The sequence below is a fragment of the Perca fluviatilis genome, chromosome 12 (genome assembly GCF_010015445.1).
Source record: "Perca fluviatilis chromosome 12, GENO_Pfluv_1.0, whole genome shotgun sequence".
In the NCBI taxonomy this organism is placed as follows: Eukaryota; Metazoa; Chordata; class Actinopteri; order Perciformes; family Percidae; genus Perca; species Perca fluviatilis.
In genome coordinates, this window is record NC_053123.1 from 19,128,196 (window position 1) to 19,148,727 (window position 20,532).

Consider the following 20,532-nt stretch of genomic DNA (forward strand, 5'->3'; position numbering starts at 1 on the left):
AAAAAAAAAACACAGCAAAAGAGTGAAGTTTGTTTTATTTTGTTGTTTTTTTATTTTCATAAAAACAGTCAACAGGCCAGTTGAGTAATGTCATAAAGGGATTTCCAGTCAGACAGGATGCTGGATTGTTGTCGTCCTGGTGATTGATAGATAGCCTTTACTCTTTAGTTTTTGGTTCATTCAACAGGAAACTCTGCATATTAAGGTGAGATGTACAGTACATTGGCATTATGTACATCTGTCATCTTTCTCCTTGGCCATTGTACACATAGACATATGTATATATGTCTAGGATTGTGCACCTGTAGCTATTACTCCTGCAGAGAACTATGCAGGTTGTGTATTACAATATCTCACAGATTCTGTGTAAAACACTGGGCGGACAGTCACAATGGCATTCATACTTTGGCTAACTTTAGCATTTAGAAAGCCATACAATTTTTTTTTTTTTTAAATGACTGGTGTTGCATCTAGTTATTTGAAAGTTTATTTAAATGTTAAGCATCAGATATTCACGAGGAAGCCCTTGACATTCATAGACAATACAAGTATACTATCAGGCAACAAAATAATATAAAACATTTATACTTTTGACTTTAAAGAAAAGAACCTAAAAAAACATAAGTAATCAGCTACAAAAAAATGGATTAATTTGTATTTAATTAGAAAAAAAGGAGACAGGCAAACACTGCCTACTACTGATGTCAGTATACATGACTGTACATCACGTGTCACTGCAGAAACAGTTGTCTTCATGCAACAAAGAAACTTATCTCTGTAACTAAACTAATAGAAATACAAGATTACATGAGTAATTATGTCAGCATTATGACAATTGCACATCAAAAACTGGTGCAATAATAGAAAATTAAGAACACAAATGAAGTGGTTTTATCTTGAAAAATAAGCTAAAAATCCTGACTTAACAAGTTTACATTTTTCACACCTTAAGTTCTGTAGATTTTTCCATAGTACGAATGCACATGGGACATACACTTGTTTATAAGGTTTTTCAAAATCAAGTATTTTTTTATCATATTTTACAATATGAGATATTACAATAGACAATGAGCTAAAAAAGCATTTATGATGGATCAGAGAGCGCTCTCTCTGTTTTTTGTCATTTGCATAACTGAATACACGTGGACCACACTTTTAAAGATATTGAATACATTGACTATCCTTTTGTCTAATTATTGGCAACAGTTCACATTTAGCAAGCTAGTTATTCTTATGGCATTATCCATAAAGATTAAACCCTATGATAATGTCACGTAGAGAAGCTCCCGGTGTGTGTGATTATAATAGGATCAAACCATAGTTTTGCAAAGGAGAAGTGTTTCTTCCAGATAATTGTTCTATAGGCTCTAGTGCACACCTGAGGTAGTGTTATTATAGGCCATGAATGTTCTGCGTGACTTTTTGCGTAGCTGTACAATGAAATCTAGAACCAAATGATTAACACTGGGATTAAGATGCAGTGAAATACCCCCGAATACAACAGAACTACTGGGTCCACATTATAGATTTGACCCATTCTCCTTGCTGTGAAGTCAAAGAAAAAACATCTTGTGACATGCCGGTCTTGTGTCAGTATTATTATCTTGTGTCATTATAATTGGATTCTGACATGCTATCTAGAAGTGTCACGCTAACTCTGAATGTAAGGCCTTTCATGTTATGTATAATTAGTCTGCATTTTTGATTGGAAAAGAAAGCAAACAAAATATTGTATTCTCTTGTTGAAAACTGGCCACCACAGCTCAAAAGAAAGACAGCAAGACCGTAAAACAAACAAGGCATCGTTATTCGTTATATAAGAATAGTGCAATGACTCAAGCATCGCCAGCAAAAAACTGGCTATAAAAAGGGCTAGAGAAAATCAAACACTACATGAATATCAGAATTCAAAATTGCCTTTTTTTTCCTTCATAAAAATAAAAATAGAAATGAAATTTGAAGTAGCAGTTTCAAAACACTTCTTGGTGAGTTAGTGCAGAAAGCAACATTTATGCATTAGTTTGTTAGGAGCCTGGTTAGTACTGCACAGTGTCACGGCAGTTGGCAGGTTATTTTAGCTGAGTGTCATGGTCCAAAGGGGCCACAGTGGTTGGCCGCAGTGTCTATGTGTCTTTACATTTGTGTGTGTGGATTGTGAGTGTGTAATATCCTTATGTGTAGGAATTGAGGCATTCCTTTGAGCGTGAGGTGATGTCCTGCAGCTCCCGCTCTTCCTTCATTTTGATGTCTTGGTAGGCATGCATTTGACTGGCATCCTTAAGGTAGGCCCAGTTTGCTGAGAGAATCATGAGGAAGTGGATCTGGAAGAGAAGGGTGAGGTGGATGGCCGGTGAGCATGTCAAAGATGCAAAGCAAGCTACAGGAGTCAGAGCTACACATCACAGACAAACAGATAAAGTTACGCTTTTAAAAAGACTTAACGAACAAGGGTGACATTACTCAAAAAGACAATTATTGTAACATTACTGTTACAATCATTACTAATACTGGAGTTATGTTACTAATTTGCTATGCACAATACTACAGAACACTTTTTAGACGTGAGAAAGAGAAGAGAAAGAGTGCCGCAGGTTGTGCATGCGAGTTTTATGCAGCAGTAAAAGCTTGAGGTTAGTGCAAAGCATGAGTTTTTGTGAATCTGACCCTGATCCATATGCAGTTCAGTATTATACTGCTGTACGATTGATAAGAAATAGACCAAGTAGGGATACTTTTGTAAACAAAGATTGTTTATTTTATATAGAAAGTAAAAGCTACAGTCTTCAAAAACTTAAGAGAAAATTAAATATATGAAATATGGAGTATAAGTAACTATAAACAGATCAAATAATCTGAAAAAAATTTAAGCATGCAGGCTCAGTGTTAAGATAAAAACAAATGGCTCTGTAATGGCACTTTGAGAAGGAATAAAAGGAAAAATGTAGGAAACAAAACATCAACTTCATAGCTGAGGCAATAACAGCATCAGCCCTCATAGAAAAAAATACATTTACTCTACTCTAAAATAGGAGAATTTCTTTTTTTATTTATAAAATACATGAAATTAAAGTGAGGCTTAGGGCCTTATGCAGAAGTATACCCCTGGTACTGGCCTAACCCTTCATAATGTGCTGTTCTACGTAGGTATTTGCAGTTACTTTGAAATCTACAAAAAACACTGGTCACCATAATACTCATCAGCATAATACAGTTGATGAAAGGTTTTTAGTTCAGTTTAGAATCTAACTTGTGACGAAAGAAATAATACTGAATATTTTCCATGTAACACTTAATGGTTTCATGGGTCGGCACCAAAATTTGAAGGCTAAGGAAAGATAAATCAAAGAAATATAAGGCAATACAAGGCACTTTGCCTCTGTAGCTCATCCTTTTACAGATGTATCACTAGAATTCATCCTCACCAAAACTGTTAATCTGGCAATCAAAAACAAAGCCTGAGAACACCTTTAATGTTTGTCATCAGATGTCCTCATGGACTAATTTCAGAGCTTTATACTGCACATTATGTGGGCGTGGTGCAGTGTATGTCTTGATGGTCTCATTTCCAACTTGGATCATTTTTAAAAGTGTGTGTTACAACCTGCGCAACAATCTTACATTAATGTTCCACAAGTGCCTCAGGAGTTTGTGCACAAATTCGCATTACAGCTCTGACTGCAGTCAACTGATGCTCGTCCTGTTATGCAAGAAAGTGACGTACTGCAAGCTAAATACTGTAAGTCTTCAAAAATAATTTGAAATACTACTTTTATGCAGGTCAAAATCAGCTTTACGCATTACGAATATAAATAACACTGTTGTGGATTTCTAGCTGTGTGCATTTCAATATAATCTAATGGTGACACATTTCTAAAAGTGAGTGCCAAGGAAAGCAGAACAAACCAGCCAACTAAACACCACCCCACTCTGAAGACAACTTTCATCAGGTGTCCTCGGACAAGCAATATCCCCGGATACCAAATGCTAAAGGAAGCATACAGTCAGCTATTTACACTTCATATGATTACTAATGGAGAGATGTTGATTTTTCTATTCTCAGGTTGTTGTTTTTTTAGTTCATTTGTTGTCAGTGGCAACTGTCTCTAATCAGTACAGCCTCAAATGCTGTACCGTGCTCCTAAAACAGTTTAAAACTTAGTGCAGCAGTCTTCTCGACTCTTAAACTTCAAAACAGCAAAGTTATAAGTGGTAGCCATCATGTAGATCAGCTGGTGGAAGAGAACAGAAAAGGTTGTAAGAGAAAATGCCGGTGATCTCCTTATCACTAGTACTCTGACAAGTTAGTAAAGTGACCAATTATTTTCCAGCAGTACAAAGTTAAGTATAATTTTCCAATATCCTACTTGATTTTGTGGTTCAAACTCATGATTTCTTCTTTTTTTTATTTTTTATTATATACTCTTTAATGGCACAAAAAGCAAGACAAACTGCACTCTCTTCCATCCATCCTAAAATTAATACAGGGCCATGTGCATCTAAGGAAATGGTAAAGAGCAAATGGAATTGGAGCTGAGAAAAAGCCTATGTGTAATCTTCCTTGGTCTGGGAATGAGTAGAGGAGCACTTGACACATGATCTGCCGAGATCTGCAAAGATGGACTAAAGGGAGAGGATGGAGAGAGCGGGGGGAAGCTTACCAGAGCGATCACAGTGGCTCCTGCCCCGGCACACGCTACGATGTACAGGTGATAAGACAGGTAGAACTGGAAAAAGACAACAAACAGTGATTACTCTTCAGTTTAAAAAGTGATGCCATGCTCCTCTGCTCGTCTCTGCTGATCTGTGTAGATAAAAAAAAAAAGACGTACCTCACTGGTGTTGCAGATGTCACCTAGCGTAGATCCACAGGCCTTGCCTGGTGTGGCATTCCATGGAATAATTCCTGTAGCCATGAAATTAAAAAGGTTTTATACACTTTATACACTCAAATTCACTGTACCATGTGAATCATGAACAAACCTGTCAAGAACTATGAATTGAGTCTACTGAGATAATGTCCACTGAATACAAAACACAAAATAATAGTTTTTTTTCTTGCTAAAACGTACTCTTTGTTTGAAATGGTCACAATCTCAAGACATATGCAACAGGTGATGAGGGCTCACATGTAGACCTTGCTCGGTTTTAGATTATAGCGTATACACTAATAAAACAAGACATATTCTCGGACAAAGTGCTATTTTTTTTTTTAACCTTTATTTTATTCAGGGAAGATTCACTGAGAGGCAGCCTCTCTTTTGCAGGAATGCAATTCATACCTGGAAGCTGCCCAGTACAACCACAGTCTGATCTGCTGGCCACTGAGCAGCTCCACTGGAGCAGTTGGGGTTAAGGGACTTGCTCAAGGGCACCTCAACGTGGTAATGAGGGAGGGACAAGGGCTGCTCTTTCACTTTCCCCACCCAGATTTTATCCTGTCGGTCTAGGGATTCTCTAACCTTTAGGCCACCACTGCCCATGCTCAATGCCTATTCTCTTACCGTACTGACGAACATCCACACAGATGGAGTCAATGTTGGTGAGGTTGGCTATGGGAGACCTCATGGCCGCACAGGTAGACCACATGTTGTAGAAGAGGAAGACTGGCACGGCCGAAAAGCCAAACACACCGAGCCAGGCCACACCCAGAATGTATGTGAGGAACACAAACTGAGGACACAGACATGGCACCATGTTGGCATTATCAGATAACCATGAAACTAAACCAGTTGTAAAATGTAACTATTCATCATCTTCATCTTTGTGTGTATTTTATTATCTAATCACATGGCATGAAACCTTTTTTTAAGCACTCTGTGTTTAAAAATCAGGTGTGACACAGCGATGTGTGGTTGTATTAACATACCATTCCACTGATGCAGCGTCCACAGATGGTGGTCTTGAACTCACTGTGCAGTTCCTTTACGGCACTGGTTGTGTAGAAGCCCTCAGCCAGCAGAATGATCCCATACAGGAAGAAAAATGAAGCAATGCCGTAGATGACATACTGCATCAGCTGTATTCTGTTAAAAAGCAATGTCAAACATTGGCTTAGTTGTGCCTGTAAAGCTGCAATGGGTTAAAAACACATATCCAGCACTAACATGCATTTAGCCTCGAAACGTAACACCTGGAGAGACCCACTAAAAATGTGAGGTAAAGTAATAGCATGACGTACCACTGTCTGGTGTGGAAAATAGCTGCTTACAATCATTTTAAGGTTTTTTGCATGCAATCTTTAAAACATAAGTAACCTGGCCTGGCTGATTAACCATAAACAGATGGTTATGATTAAGATTGTGATCCAGCTTCCCAAAGACGTGCAGAGAGACACTTATATGTGGAGATAACAGGTGATGTATGTCTCTGGAAATCATCCACCAAGAGACGGACTGCCTCTGTAGACATCTTTAACTAAACAGTGCACTCCAAATCTACACCAACATGAAACATATGTGCAGTCCTGTCTCTTGTCATTCCTCTTTTATTGTCTCGACTAATGGATGCACTGTAAAAAAGAAAAAGAAAAAGAAAAAAAGGTCCATATTAGGACTGTTCACCAGGATAAGGTGGACATGGGAGATGTTATCGACTAAAAATAACCAACATAAAGACAACCTCATTAAAAGTGAGATCCATCTTACTTTTAGGCCCCTCTTTATTGTGATGGTTATGTAAGAGCACATTTTCACAGTGAGCATATTGGGTAATGGATCCTACTGTGACAAGCATTACAAGCAGCCATGTAGCACACACACAGAGTACAAGGTCACTTACACATCAGTCAGCATGGCGTGATCACTGGTGACCTTGGAGAAGTGGGTTTCCAAGATGGTCACCGTGCCAGTGAGAGCCACATGGCCACATCCACAGAACAGGGCAACGCCAGAGAAGCAGAGGATTGTAGCCACCAGCGACGCATACGGCACCCCGCCTAAACATTTGATGCAGCACTCAAAGCAACCTGTAGGGAGAATAGACAAATTGGGTCAGCGACAAGTCTCACTTGATATCCTGAACCAGTGTTTTATACCAGATCGTTTTGCTGTAAAAGGCAATATAGGAAAAAATGATATGTCAACATCAGCTCCCAAGTCCATATAAGGGATTTTGTTTCACTTGCAGGACAGGAAGTGATCTCAGGGGAATGAAGTATAAGATTAGTATTCATATTGAGTCATCCATTCATCCATCAAGCCTATCCCAGCACACCCTGGACAGATCACCAGTCATGTATCATGTTGTAACTAATAACACAGGATCAGGACTCCTTAAAGAACACTGCCTTTTCACTTTCAACTAAAGAACAAAGGAACTGACACCGACAAGTCTGTTTCAAAATAGGTTTGTCTGTGATCACGCTTGATGAGGCATGCTTCCTTTTGAGACTTCTGCAATATAACAGCGGAAACAGTACAGTTTGCTGTGTGATGCTGAGGTTTTTACAGTCTATACTGCCTTTAAGGTTTAACCTGACATTTCATCACTACACTTAAAGGGCACTAATGGCCATCCAGCAGGTCAGAGCAATGGGTGTCAGCCAAGCTGTAATGGAAATCAATGGCAACTCCCAATGAGGGAATGAAGTGACCCAGATGGATCTGCCTCATGCAATGTGTTCTAATGCCTGGAAATAGAGCCAGTCACCACAATGTGCTGTCTGTAGATGCATGCAAACAAACCACAGTGTGCTTCCAATCAGACCCACATGTGTTTGACAGGATGATGTTGAGTCATAGGACATCCAGGTCAATGGCTGTTTATGCTTTAAGCTCTCACAAATGCCTGATCTCGCACAGCAACTAAAGTATTTAAAGCTGCTATAATCAATATGTTTACATTAACAATGGATCAAATGACGTAGTGATGAACCTACAGTGAATTATCACCAACTGTACAATTCCCCTCAGCTCTATGAAGAATTTTAGCCTCTTTAAGCTCATTGTTTTGGTTGTCACAATGTTTTCAAAAGCAGGTCAGCAGTTTTAAGTGAAAAAAGCCAAAACATGAATTATTACAGGTTTAAGAGTAGAAAATTAAGCTTATTTATATTGTTCTGGCTTTAAAAGAACTGCACCAACAATCACAGAACAGATCAAGCAATATCAAGTAAATGCACCATTAATCAAGCATAGCCTATGTAATAGAAACAAGACAATGTGATTATAATATAATGGAAATTATTGGGCAAAGGTTTGCATCAAAATCGGTGCACATTCTGTTCCATGTCAGCAATGTAAGAGACCATTATATGCATTTGCTAAATTGTGATGTTATGATCTGTAATTTCTATATGGTAGGTTGCGTAGAGGCTAACAATTGACGTACTGAATAAGTCTTCTTGAATTATCACATTCATAGTTTTTTCTTATCTCTGCTCTTTCTTGTATGTAGTAGGAAACAGGGGGGGGTAATTGGGAGGCGGCAGAGCTTATTTTAACACAAATTTGTGTTTTTCTTGAAGAAAAACGGATCAAAAAATATTTTCTACTTGCTTGCTTCTTCAGTGAGGTGAGAATCCTGAAAGTTAATCTGTGTTTGTGCTAGTTGTCATAACAAATAAATGGGCCAATACTTTAGCAGTCAGACGCTTCATCCTGACTATTTGTGTAGTACGGGGAGATAAAAAACATTTTTGTCCCATGGTGGGTGAATAGGAGTTGTCATGGCAGCATGTTAACCACAACTCAATGAGGTTGCCCACAGCAGAGTAGCTAACATCTACCGCAGATCACATTTTTGTCGGGGAGGGTGAGTGGGCTGCTGGGAGTCAGAGCACACAGGATATTGAGCCCAGCTGCAAAGTAAATACAGTCCATTTTAAGGAAGAACTGCTGTTGTAGTGAATGCCACACGCACAATGCAACTGTATTTTAGCTATAAATCCACTAGGTCTCACAGTTCACCCTCCTGAAGAGAATAAATGTTTCCCTAGGAAATGTCTGCCTCTATTACCAAATCTCTTGAATTAAATCTGCACAGAGTGACAGAAGCAGTCACAACAGTCACACTGGTTTATTGTAAATTAATTTGATTGTAATAAATTGTGACATGTCATGGATGAAAATCAGTGTCTGTTTGTTTTCAAACCCTGCCTTGAAATATGTCACCATTCCCATTAGATCAACTGTCTAAAAGTTGAACGCATGGTACTGGATGCCATGATATCATGATGACAGTCAGTCTGCCTCAATTGCCTGAATTTTGCTAGATCTGAAAATGAGAAGAAAAAAAAACACATACAGGGATGTCTAAAGCTATAAGAAACTTCTTCTTCCATGAAGTCTATACTGAATGTATAGGAAATGCTTTAAAATGTCACGTTGACCATGCACCACCCTCCCTTGGAGCACATCATGGACTGTCGTGGAGCACCTAGAAAGACATTATGTTTGAAAGCCACCAATCCAATCGATAAGCCACATGTTTGATTAGTGTTCATTCCACAGGAGTGGTTTGCTTTTGAAGCATTCATCCATTCAGATTGAGCATATTGGAAAAACCTTGTGTCACTTAGTGGTTGTTATCCTTAATAACACAATAATTCCAAGGTGGTATTTTCACAGCTGGACTGGACATGTTGGCAGGTTAGTATAACTCTGTTCTGGCTGACTGAAAAAACACTGGCACGAGGATAGGCCCACTGACGAGGTTCAACTATTAGCAGCCTCAGGAATACTACTCTGTTCACAAAAGGCCTCTGTGAAAGCTTTAGTCTTGGTATTAGACATCAGGGGAAACAGAACTAACATCAAAGCCACACCACTTCAAGCAGTCCTGCACAAAGCACCATGGGGACGGTAGTCTGCACCAAAAGTAAAATCAGTCTTATTCAGTCAATGGATTCAAAGCAGAGGTGGGATTTTGGAGTAATTGCCGGATCTGTGAGATATTACGTGCATCCTTATCATTAAATCTGCCTACTTTATAGAAAGCCTCATGTTTCAGAATCAGATCTTGACACAAGCTTTGCTTTTTCTCTCTTCTTTTTTAAGGGAGCTGGGGCTGCACTGTTGTTTTAAGGAATAATTTGACATTTTTGGAAGTTCATTTGTCACTTTCTTGCTGAAAAGAGGAAAGGATCAATCTTTTCCTCTAACTCTTGGAAGGAAAGCAGATAAGAATATTTTCCATGGTAAACTATTGTTTTAATTTACTGTAAAAAAAAAGAAAAGAAAAATTCATCTCTAAATCAAACATCTATGATTAGACTATTTTGTTTCCAAGTTAAACATAATTCCTTGGTCTTGCATCTTTTCAAATTACAAAGTCTAGTTCAAAGAGGTAGATGGATTCTACAATTAGACAGTTGATGGTTAACAAAATTGCATACATGATGTTGTAATTGTAATGTGCATTTGAGAGTTATAAGACAGCCAGTATGAGTAAACCTACCACACAGTAATGTACAGTCTGTTTTCTCTAAGTGTACTTTGTGGGATTTCATAGCGTACAGGATACTTCAGCTCAAATCACCCTCCTCCACAGGGGGTAACAGTAGGAGCTGGTGACTCTCTCAACAACAAGCGTGTACTAAATGGATCCTGCTGGCTTGTTCTGAGTGAAGCACACTTCTAAATGAAATCACGTTGGGCCTTATCCTTCGGATGACTTTCACATGCTCCCAGTACTGGTTAGACCTCAAACCACTTCAGGACTCTCCACTCTCCAACTCTTCGCTACAGTACATGAATGAGAGGAGAACAGAATGAAAAATAGAGCGATACAGACAGACAAGTTAGTGACTGTTTGTAATGACAATGTGAGGCCTTACAGCAGTGGCTATCGGGATCATGAGGAGAGAGGGAAAAGACGCTTGTGTGAGAAAGAATGTGTGTGTGTGTGTGTGTGTGTGTGTGTGTGTGTGTGTGTGTGTGTGTGTGTGTGTGTGTGTGTGTGTGTGTGTGTGTGTGTGTGTGTGTGTGTGTTTGTGTATGTGTGTGTGTGTGTGTGTGTGTGGTGTGTGTGTGTGTGTGTCTGTGTCTGTGTGTGTGTGTCCGTGCGTGTATAACATTGTGTGAGAGAGACAGAAAAAATAGAGACAGAGTCCAAGAAGCCCTGATACAAAGAGCCAGTGTGCGCAGCCCTAGACTGTCCATCACACAGGACTCTCAGGGGCCATTCAGAATGGCAGTGAACCACGGTCTTGCGCTTCCGGCCCACAGGCTTGAGGCCCAGGACAAGCCCACCGCTGAGCTCCATCCTGTGTGCCCCTCCAGCACTGCACATAGCCCAGCCAACAATGGACCACTGCAGCCACTTCACACTCCAGGAGGATCCTGTTTGTCAAAGCAGCTCAAATCATTCAATGTGTGAATGAGATGGCTCATTAATACCAACTCGTGGACAGATAAACAGACACACCAGAGTGACCAAGAAAACAAGGGTTCATCTTAGCCTTGTGTCAATAACCACGATGCTGGATTACCAAGTGGGCAAAGTGGGCAACTACCCCAGGGCCCCAGACTTCCAGAGGCCCCAAGACCCCTAGGTCTACTTACTTCGTGAGTGACCTGGTTTTTGGTTACTTGCAAATTTGTTAGGGAATTTACATCATTAAAAGGACAATATCAACTGGGTCCCGCATTAATATATAATATAATACAGCTTTATTATGTTATTGTATATTGTGCTCACCTGGTGTCTTTTTCTTAAATAAAGCTGTGTTTCATCAAATTACCACATACTTTGGTAAAGAAAAACTGGGACCAGGTAATATTTCAGGAGTTAGAGCTGCATCGATTGGTCGATTGATCTATTCATTGATTAGTTGACCGACAAAAAGCAAACAATTTTGATAATTGATGATAATTATAAGTAATAATAAGTCATTTTTAAGCAAAATGGTAAAAATCCACTGGTTCCAGCTTCTCAAATGATAGAAAACTGAATATCCTGGGGTTTTGGACTGCTCGTCACACAAGACAAGACATTTGAAAACGCCTGCTTGAACTCCAAACAATGAATCCAAAAAATAATTGATCGATTTATCAATAATGAAAACAATTGTTACTAGCAGCCCTAATAGGAAGACTACTTATACCAGTAGCAGTTGTTGGTTGGTTTTTCTGCAAAATATAAAGAAGCTGCCTTCTATAGTTTTCTGTGTGCACTGTGCTTGATGGGTACAGGTGGCAACAGGGGCCCCGACAATAACAAATGTTTGCCCTGGTGTCTCCAAACAGGTTAATCCATCTATGCATCACCACAGTTAGCTCGAGCCCAGACTCATCAAACTAACCCCTGCAGGTGGTTCATGCTACATCGCCACCCTCCATCCTTCGACCAGACTTCACATGAACACGGCCTGTCAACACCACGAAGCTGAAATGTTCCCACAGCTGGGACCCTCAGTGGAAAGTGGAAAAATGTCTAAATTCGCCCCCGATTCAAGTCAGCAGCACACATTTGGAAAAAGACTGTTTAATTTGATGTCCATACCAGACATAAACACAAGCAAAAACACACCTACGCAAACAACGAATCACATGCAAGACAAACGCGTAGAAACACCACATAATCATAGAGTATCTACATAGTAAAAGTATGTATATCATATACAAATAAATCCCACTCACACAAATTAACACACATGGACAGGCACAATTTGGGATGAAGACGCTGCAACTCTTCCATCTCTTCGCCGGGCCCTGAACAACAAATTTGCTTCTAGCTCCGACAAAAACACCATCCAGTTTTAATCTAGCATAGAGCCTCATTGCTAACAGATGTGTCTGTTTACAGCTAATGTTAGGTATTGTTGTTTGTTGCTTCATTGGGGCGAGCTGCCAATAGACTATTTATGAGAAACAGTCTCATTTTCCACAATCTCCACTTTGAGAGGAGACTTAAAAATGCCCTAATGGCTTTAATGGCCATTCTCGGGGGACAGGGGTGATTTGTACCTGCCAATTAGTCATAAAGTGGTCTTACTGTTTACTTACCTAACAAGGGAAACTTATACTCTTTCAGCTAATAGCTGTTGACTGCAGCTCAGCCATGTCTGTGTGTAAAAGGAGCTGAGGGGGATGTGTGGATGTATTAACAATAAAAAGCAATGGTGGCCATAATGGGTCATAAATTGCGTGTTTGGGGACAGTTGAGGAGTAAATTTGTGAACATGAGCTGTGTGATGTGTAAGGAAATGATGGGAGAGTTTAGTCAGGTCAACTCTTTTTATAGGCCTATGGCCAATAGCACATAAAGTGTCTCTATAGGTTTACAGACCCACAGGTTTCCGACTCTGGGTCCTTTTAAAAAGACATAGCTCAGAGCCCCAACCATGTTATCAGAACGTCCTCGATTTGAGTCCGGCAAGGGAACTTTGTTGCTTGTCATTCTCCATCTCTCTCCTATCATTTCCTGTCAGCTCTATACTGTCCTCATAAAGACTTAAAATGTGTTAATCGGTTAATATTTTAAAGGTATTTATCAAGCAAAAATACTAAACATTCGCTGCTTCTCAAATATGAGGAGTTTCTGCTTTCTCAGGCAAACAGACAACATTGGGACTCTGGGAAGCTGTGATGGACATTTTTCCCTATTATCTGACAGCGGGAAAATTACTTATCATTAGTTACAGCCCCAGATACATGTGACTTTTTCTACACGGTCAAAGGTTTAATTATTTATAGATATTTGTTTTGGTACAAAACTCTTCAAGTTATACAAATTTAGAGATTATAAAAATATCACTAAAAGAAAAGAGAAGTTTAAAAGTCACAGACTTTCTTTTTTTTCACAAATATTACATTATTAAGCAGTACGGCCTTTCTTGGCAAAGTGCCTGTCTGAATGTTCAATATTTTACCTGGAATAGATGTTCAAAAATAGAGCAATAAAATAATCAATGGTTCCTGCTGATTTCTACAAGATGGGTGAGCAAGTTAATGACTCTCTCTCTCTCTCTCTCTCTCTCTCTCTCTCTCTCTCTCTCTCTCTCTCTCTCTCTCTCTCTCTCTCTCTCTCTCTCCCTTATTGTACACACTCCTTACAGATGTCTATATGCGAGACTGATAATGTCTGGTTCATTTATCTTTGTCCTTGTCAGCCCCTCATCCACCTCATTAATCACCAGTCCCCCTGAAAGAACAACTCAAACACACCCTGCAGGTTTGATTGATCTGCTGTTAATTCTGCAACAGCCTCATTAAGTGACACTAGCATGATGATGACCAGCGGCAACACAGCATCCCTCCCACTGTAAGAGGTAGGTCTGCTAAAATCGTCTAATTAGATCATAAAACAAAAACAAGCAAAAATACTGCAGAAAAAAACAACAGAATGGAAGCATGACAGAGACGACAGTGATGCACAATCAGCAACTGGATGTGATATCTACAATGATGTGCATACAAACATTAAAACAAGGATGCCGTGCTGACATTTAAAAGTCCCATCTGAGAAAAATCTACCCAACTATTGTTTGAAGTGAAACCAAGCAGGCTGGAGTAGGTTAAAGCCCCAGTAAACAGAGCAGTGAAAAGAACTGAACTGGCTCTTTGTGAATGCTTATTGGTACCTCTTTTGTCCTGCCTCTGGTCTTGGTTTTCTTCTGACGGAGTTTCCATGGTTGTTTTTCTCCCATCCAACAAAAATGCTTCCTTTCAGCAAATTCTCTCTTCCTTTCTCCCCTCTCCTCCCTCGCTCACTCACTCTGCTTCACGCACGTTTCTGCTCTCTCTCTCGCTCTTACTCTCTCCTCCACGTTCGCTCTTTTCGTCTCGTCCTGCCTCGCGAAGGCAGCGCTCCACTGTAGATCACAGCTCCTATCCAAGGCTCAGAGGTCTTGTCAGTAGGGTTTTGGTTGAGCCCCAGTCATATATCACTTAAAACACAGTTTCACAGGCAAAATGTGCACCTTTTCCATTTGATTTGGCTGTTTTGCGATTCAGTTGAAGTAAAATCAATTTGTCTTCCTAATGACATGCAAATCCTTGTCCATGCCCTGAACAGACTCCCTCTTCTCAGGTGTGCTTGTCTCAGAAACAAAAGTAAAACCCTGATTAGCAATCCGATGAGAGCAGGATTGTTATATCAGAGAGGGTGCAGATGGGTGAGTATGGACCCCTACTTTAGTCGACTGAGTGCCGTGTAGGCTGAGGCAGAAAGCATATCAACTCTCTCTATTTCACATCAGACCACAGTTCAAGAAAGAGGGAGTGGGAGTGGGAGAGTGAGTGTGTGTGTGTGTGTGTGTGTGTGTGTGTGTGTGTGTGTGTGTGTGTGTGTTGTGCACGCTGCGGGTGTGTGTGTGCACGCGTGTGTGTGTTGTCACGCGCGTGTGTGTGTGTGTGTGCACGCAACGCACACACCGCGTGGTTGTGGGTGGGGGGTTAGCCCTTCATCTTCTGATTGGCACCATATGCCCTCTGCTCCTGCAAAATACATTAGCAACCTCTGACCGCTGTCTTCCCTCCATCTGGTGGCTTCTAACTCACATAAAAAGCACACAGGAAAGAAAGGCAAATCTGCATTTCCTAAACAAGGACACAGAGCGTCTTCTGGGCTGATACAAATAACAGAGGAAACAGCATGTGAAAAATGGGTGATCCAGAGAATCATGAGGGCAGAAACATGAAGAACGTAAGCTGATAAAAGGACGGAGAAATAAGAGAATGCTAAGGGGATGATAGAGTGAGAACCAAGTTGTTAAAAATAAGCGAGAGATTGCCGAAAGAAACAGACAGCGAGGGAGATAGGGTAGAAGATCTTGGCTGCGTTTGTTTGGCAACAGCAGGCCGAGGAGCCCCAGGGGCATGCTAATGAGAGAAAGGCCTTTCAGCGGTGGGGGGAGAGCCCTGCTGGAGTGGAGCTGGAGTGGGGTCTTCTCACGGATACCAGACCTCAGAAAGGAGGGGGATCAGCAGGGGATGAGAGCCTCAGGGGTCAGGGAAGTGAACTTAGCGGGGATCCCACAACAACAAATGCAGCACTAATCTTTAGTTTTTTCACTGTCAGCCCTGTAAAACGGCAGGAGAACTGACATCCTTGTGAAGTGGAAAAGGGAGACTCCAACCCATATGTAGAAGTGATGGCAGTATGCGAGAATACAGGCGATTTCGAGGTAGCTGTGCTTGGGCTTACCCCATTAATTGTACGGAGGCGCTCAGGTGAAGCTTAAAAAAAGAAAAGGAGTTAATACACAAGACAAGTTGTCAACAAGCCAGTGATCCATCTGCAGCCTTTTAAAAGAACGAAATGTTCATTGCACACCATGCAAAAGGAAATTCAAAACATGTGATCAGGCCAGGTCAAATTGTGCAGTCAAAAAGTGTGATCAAACCAGTGGTAACAGTTGTAGCAAAACTCAGAAATAGAATTTCAGCATATATAGCGTTGTCACAGAGCTCATTCTCAAATAATGAAGTCAACTAAAACAGTGATTACGAAAGAGATTCATATCTTCCACCTTAGCTTTAACATCTGTTTCAGTCAAGAGACACTTATGTCAAGGAAAGACATTAATAATAAATGGTTACGCAATTAGCTTCGGCGTAAAAGTCTCCACTCTTTGAATGAGCTGTCAAAGAATCGTAGCTGCAACAAAAATGTATAGGAGGACTAATCCCCCCCCTTTGGCTATCGGTGTGGCAGCAAAGGGCACTGGCATGTAGGCATCAGCAGAGTAATCGTGACAGGTGTCTGGTTATAATGGCCATGCTCTATAGTACAACTGCGAGAATACGACTGGACATCACTAGTCAGCTGGTAACCAAGCAGCTGATGAATAAGACAGTGATTGTGAAGCATGAATGAACTAATGCCAATCAGCTAATGCAAGCACAATTTGCCTAATTCTAGGGATCCAATGCATAGGCGCCGATACCGTGGGTGCTCCGGAGCTCGAGCACCCACGGAAAATACTTAGCACCCACGTGAGCCAGACTGCCAGTTCATTTTTACATTCATTTAAAATTAAACATTGCAGGTTCTAAGTGGAGCGTCTGTCATAGTGTGATTGGTTATGTCGGTGGCATTGATTTATAATTTCCCACAAAGCTGGTCGCGGTTATACGTGTCAGTTAAACTTCTCATCTCCAACCCTGTCTGTATCTGTGAGAAGTGGCGCTGTCCTGAGTTGAAAGACTAAGTTATTATGGCGTGTGTGTTCGTGTCGGCCGCTGTCCATTTCCTAAGGTTCTGAAATGCAAAAAATTTTTGACTACTTTTTTTTAAAGCGTGTGCGCGTGTGAGCACCCACGGAGGAAAACATAAATCGGCGCCTATGATCCAATGTACAATATTATGTCTATTTTGTGTATTCCTTAGGGGCTTGAGAGTTCTCTAACATAGAGAAACCACTTTACAATAATAAATAATGCGAAGAAGATACAAGTATAGTGTTTATATACTTAAATATATAAAAAGCTTTCAAACATAACTTAGTAGTGGTAAATAACTGCTATGTCATGCTATAGCAATCGGTAATACGCTGCTGTAATGTCTAATAATATATCTCGTGCTGCAAGATATTTATTGACAAAATCAAATAATGACAAAATCTAACGTAAAGTGGTACCAAATGTATTAGACAAGAAAGGTATTGTTAGACACATAATGAGACTAGACTGGAGCTTTACCAAAAATACGGTGACAGGCTGAGTGGCTGTGGGAATAATCATGTGAACGTAGGAGGCGAAGCCTGAGAGCTGCATGCTCAGCCCGTGTTGAGACAGCGCCACTCCCCTACTTGAGGACACAATCTGAATGATGATGAAGCTCATACAAATGGAGGAGGCTTCATTGTGGGTCAACCTTTCACGCTGTGAGACTGGGGGCCCTGAATGCTCCACAGTGTTCAGTCACCCGTGAAGACCTGCACCCTGCTTGGCTCACAGTTCTCAGGGATGCAGGCTTGTGCCCAAGCCGAAATACCTCTTACGAACATTGACAACGGCCTGAGAAAGCAGGCTCACCACACCAGAGCAAAGAAGCACAGATCAAACCAGCAACCAGAGCTGGTTGTCAAAATATCTGAATATTTTGCTGCTCTCATGGAAAAAGCTATGCCATTCCCTTTCTTGTATATGACAGTGATTAGTGGCACATTACGACATTCATGGAGACCTAGATTCTTATAAACACTGTTTTGGCGATTTGTTGCAGTCAGTGAAAATCATTCTTATGTACTGTGGGGGCATTACTGTCCTAGATTTAAATGCAGGCCATCTTCATAGGTCAATCTGCTCTGGATGTCTGCCTTCATGTTTGGTGTGCTGAATCCAAGTCATTGATTGGTTTACAAAAGCAGTGCACTACAACCCCATTATACAGATCCATTGGCTTGTTTTGCTGACCCATTTTCCACAGAATAACAAAAGCAGTGAACATTTCTATAAGACTTTTGTTAAAAAATTCAGCATATGATTTGTTATAACAGTCATTAAATCAAAATGCATGCCTCAAAGTACAGCTAATACTTCCATGGAAATACAACCAACATGATCCTTGAAGTTGTATTCCTATTTCCTAAGAGTATAAATCCTATCACTGCAATGGAAATAATGAATATGCTAACTGTCCTCATCCATTATAACAAAATATGTGGACTGTGAGAGGGAAAACCACTGTAAACAGGCAAACTTATAATGATCCGGGTGCATTCTTTTTGCTCTGTCAAAAAAGCTATAAACTAAGAAAAATCTCTTTTTCTCCACTATCATCGTTTGCATAGCAGGAAAAAAATGGAGGAGGAAACTCCATCAGTGTTTGAGTAGAGTGAAGGTTCAAAGGTATTTGAATCTGTTATGGTATCATACTTAAATAAAGGCTTTCCAACCTTTATAATTGAACTTGAACAAGTGCCTGTGATGTTTCTCTTTTGTTGGAAAGTTTAAATAAAAAAGTACAAAGATCTATGCAGTCCACGCATTCTTCTACTTCCTTGTCAAACATTGGCACCTACATACAGTAACCCACAATGCAACTTGACCACCAACAGTTTGGTCAGGGATTCAAGTGTGTCATGCTAGTAGCCGCTAATGTAGCCTCGAGCTGCTAGCCTTGAGCCGTAACTAACACCTCCAGATGTTTTTTCATTTTCACCACCAACCATTGTTGTTGTGTGACATCACTTGAGGCAATTTATCAGACTTCACACAGCTCCTTTTGTAGCCTCAAAAGGCTTTATAAAACTTTTTCCACATATAAAGTATACTCTAAGTCCCCAACACCTGAACATTTTGGAAAATAGCAGAAACCCAACTCTGCTATTCAATTTCAACCATTTCTAATAGAGACATACTTTATGTCTTGGCGTTTCTTCCTCTGTGCAATTTTCAGATTGAATGTTTTGCTCCAGTGAAATTAGTGTTTAACCAAACAATGCCCAGGGTATCTGACTCAGCACTTCTCTAATTGCATGTTTGTGATACTATATCACGTTAAGTCTGGAAACGGAGCAACACTCACTCAGGGATGCCTGGCAGTCATGTTTTTTCTTTTAAAAATGACTTCACAACCCTGACTCTCTGGCACCTCCACAGCCACTGTGGTTTTGGCCTAAGTGTGTTGGAGAGAGAGTGGGAAACACAGATGCTTCGTATTATCCAGGTTTCCTAGCTTACAGTACCTTGGACACTGCCACTATGGCTTGGCCAGACAGAAAAACCAATGTAATATCAAAACCTAAAGGCTAACAATTTCATAATTTCAGTCTGGAGTCAAAACAGCAAATCAATGCCAGGAAACCGAAACATAAAGCTGGAAAAAAAAAAAAGTGAAAGAGAGAAAGGCAGAGAAAGAGAGGAGGCGTTTATAGTAGTTGTACAACCTCCTCCCATACAGGCCATGAACTTCTGCCATTTTAGAGAAAAGTAAAGGTCTTTGCGTAATTGTTTGTTTTTCTTTCAGTGTCCTCTAAATATTTTAATGATGCCTCTGGTCAGGAAGAGGCTTTGCCGTCTTTGTGGTCTGCCACGCTTACATTATGGAGCCAATGAACCAGCCAAGAGGCACTGCAAGCGAACACCTCTCCATTATCCAGTTAGAATAATGCTACATAATAACCTCTTGTCTTTTTCATCTATATTGTGATAATACTTTGCCAAAATGTGAAGGTACTGAAAATACCCAGCTACCCCTGAATAGTTGTCTGGAAGAAAAATTTAGGGGGGTTGAAAACACACTTTTATTTCCCAACACGGAACAACACATATCATTCGTCAGTTTCTCCAGAATAGACGAGCCTCAGGAAAAATTATTTGTGGAAAATGATCAGGACGCTGAGTGCCTATTAACCCAATGAATCATCTTGCCGAATGCTACCAGTAACATTAACCCCAAGTCTAGATCTCACAGATATGATCTCTTTTTGGTCTCCACAAACTCTTAAGGGAAATATCTGGCTGTTGAGGTGCTAAACTCAAAAGTAATTTTCATTAATCCGCACCATCTGTATATCTGTGTGTATATATACTGTCTGTTTATATGAGGTTTTTATTGTGTAAATATGTTTGTATTATTATTATTATTATAACTAATTCTATTTTTCTTATAATACTTTCTGTATATTTTTTCTCCTATGTCTAT

At 40.2% G+C, this 20,532-nt stretch overlaps 1 protein-coding gene across 3 annotated transcripts in view; it reads right to left on the bottom strand.

Moving 5' to 3' along the window:
* Window positions 1-28: 28 nt before the first annotated feature.
* The window catches only part of gpm6bb (glycoprotein M6Bb), a 29,842-nt gene continuing 9,338 nt past the window's right edge, over window positions 29-20,532 (bottom strand). Inside the window, exons 1-7 of one of the 3 annotated variants that reach the window (XM_039817372.1) lie at window positions 14,522-14,641; window positions 6,778-6,964; window positions 5,867-6,023; window positions 5,502-5,670; window positions 4,830-4,903; window positions 4,659-4,724; window positions 29-2,321 (exon numbers count right to left, since the gene is read on the bottom strand). In XM_039817372.1, coding sequence (XP_039673306.1) covers window positions 2,172-2,321; window positions 4,659-4,724; window positions 4,830-4,903; window positions 5,502-5,670; window positions 5,867-6,023; window positions 6,778-6,964; window positions 14,522-14,570 — 852 coding nt within the window. In that variant the 5' untranslated portion in view covers window positions 14,571-14,641 and the 3' untranslated portion in view covers window positions 29-2,171. Of the gene's footprint in view, window positions 2,322-2,729; window positions 4,230-4,658; window positions 4,725-4,829; window positions 4,904-5,501; window positions 5,671-5,866; window positions 6,024-6,777; window positions 6,965-14,521; window positions 14,642-20,532 lie in introns of those variants that run through there. The other 2 variants (XM_039817374.1, XM_039817373.1) reach the window with 2 other exon arrangements.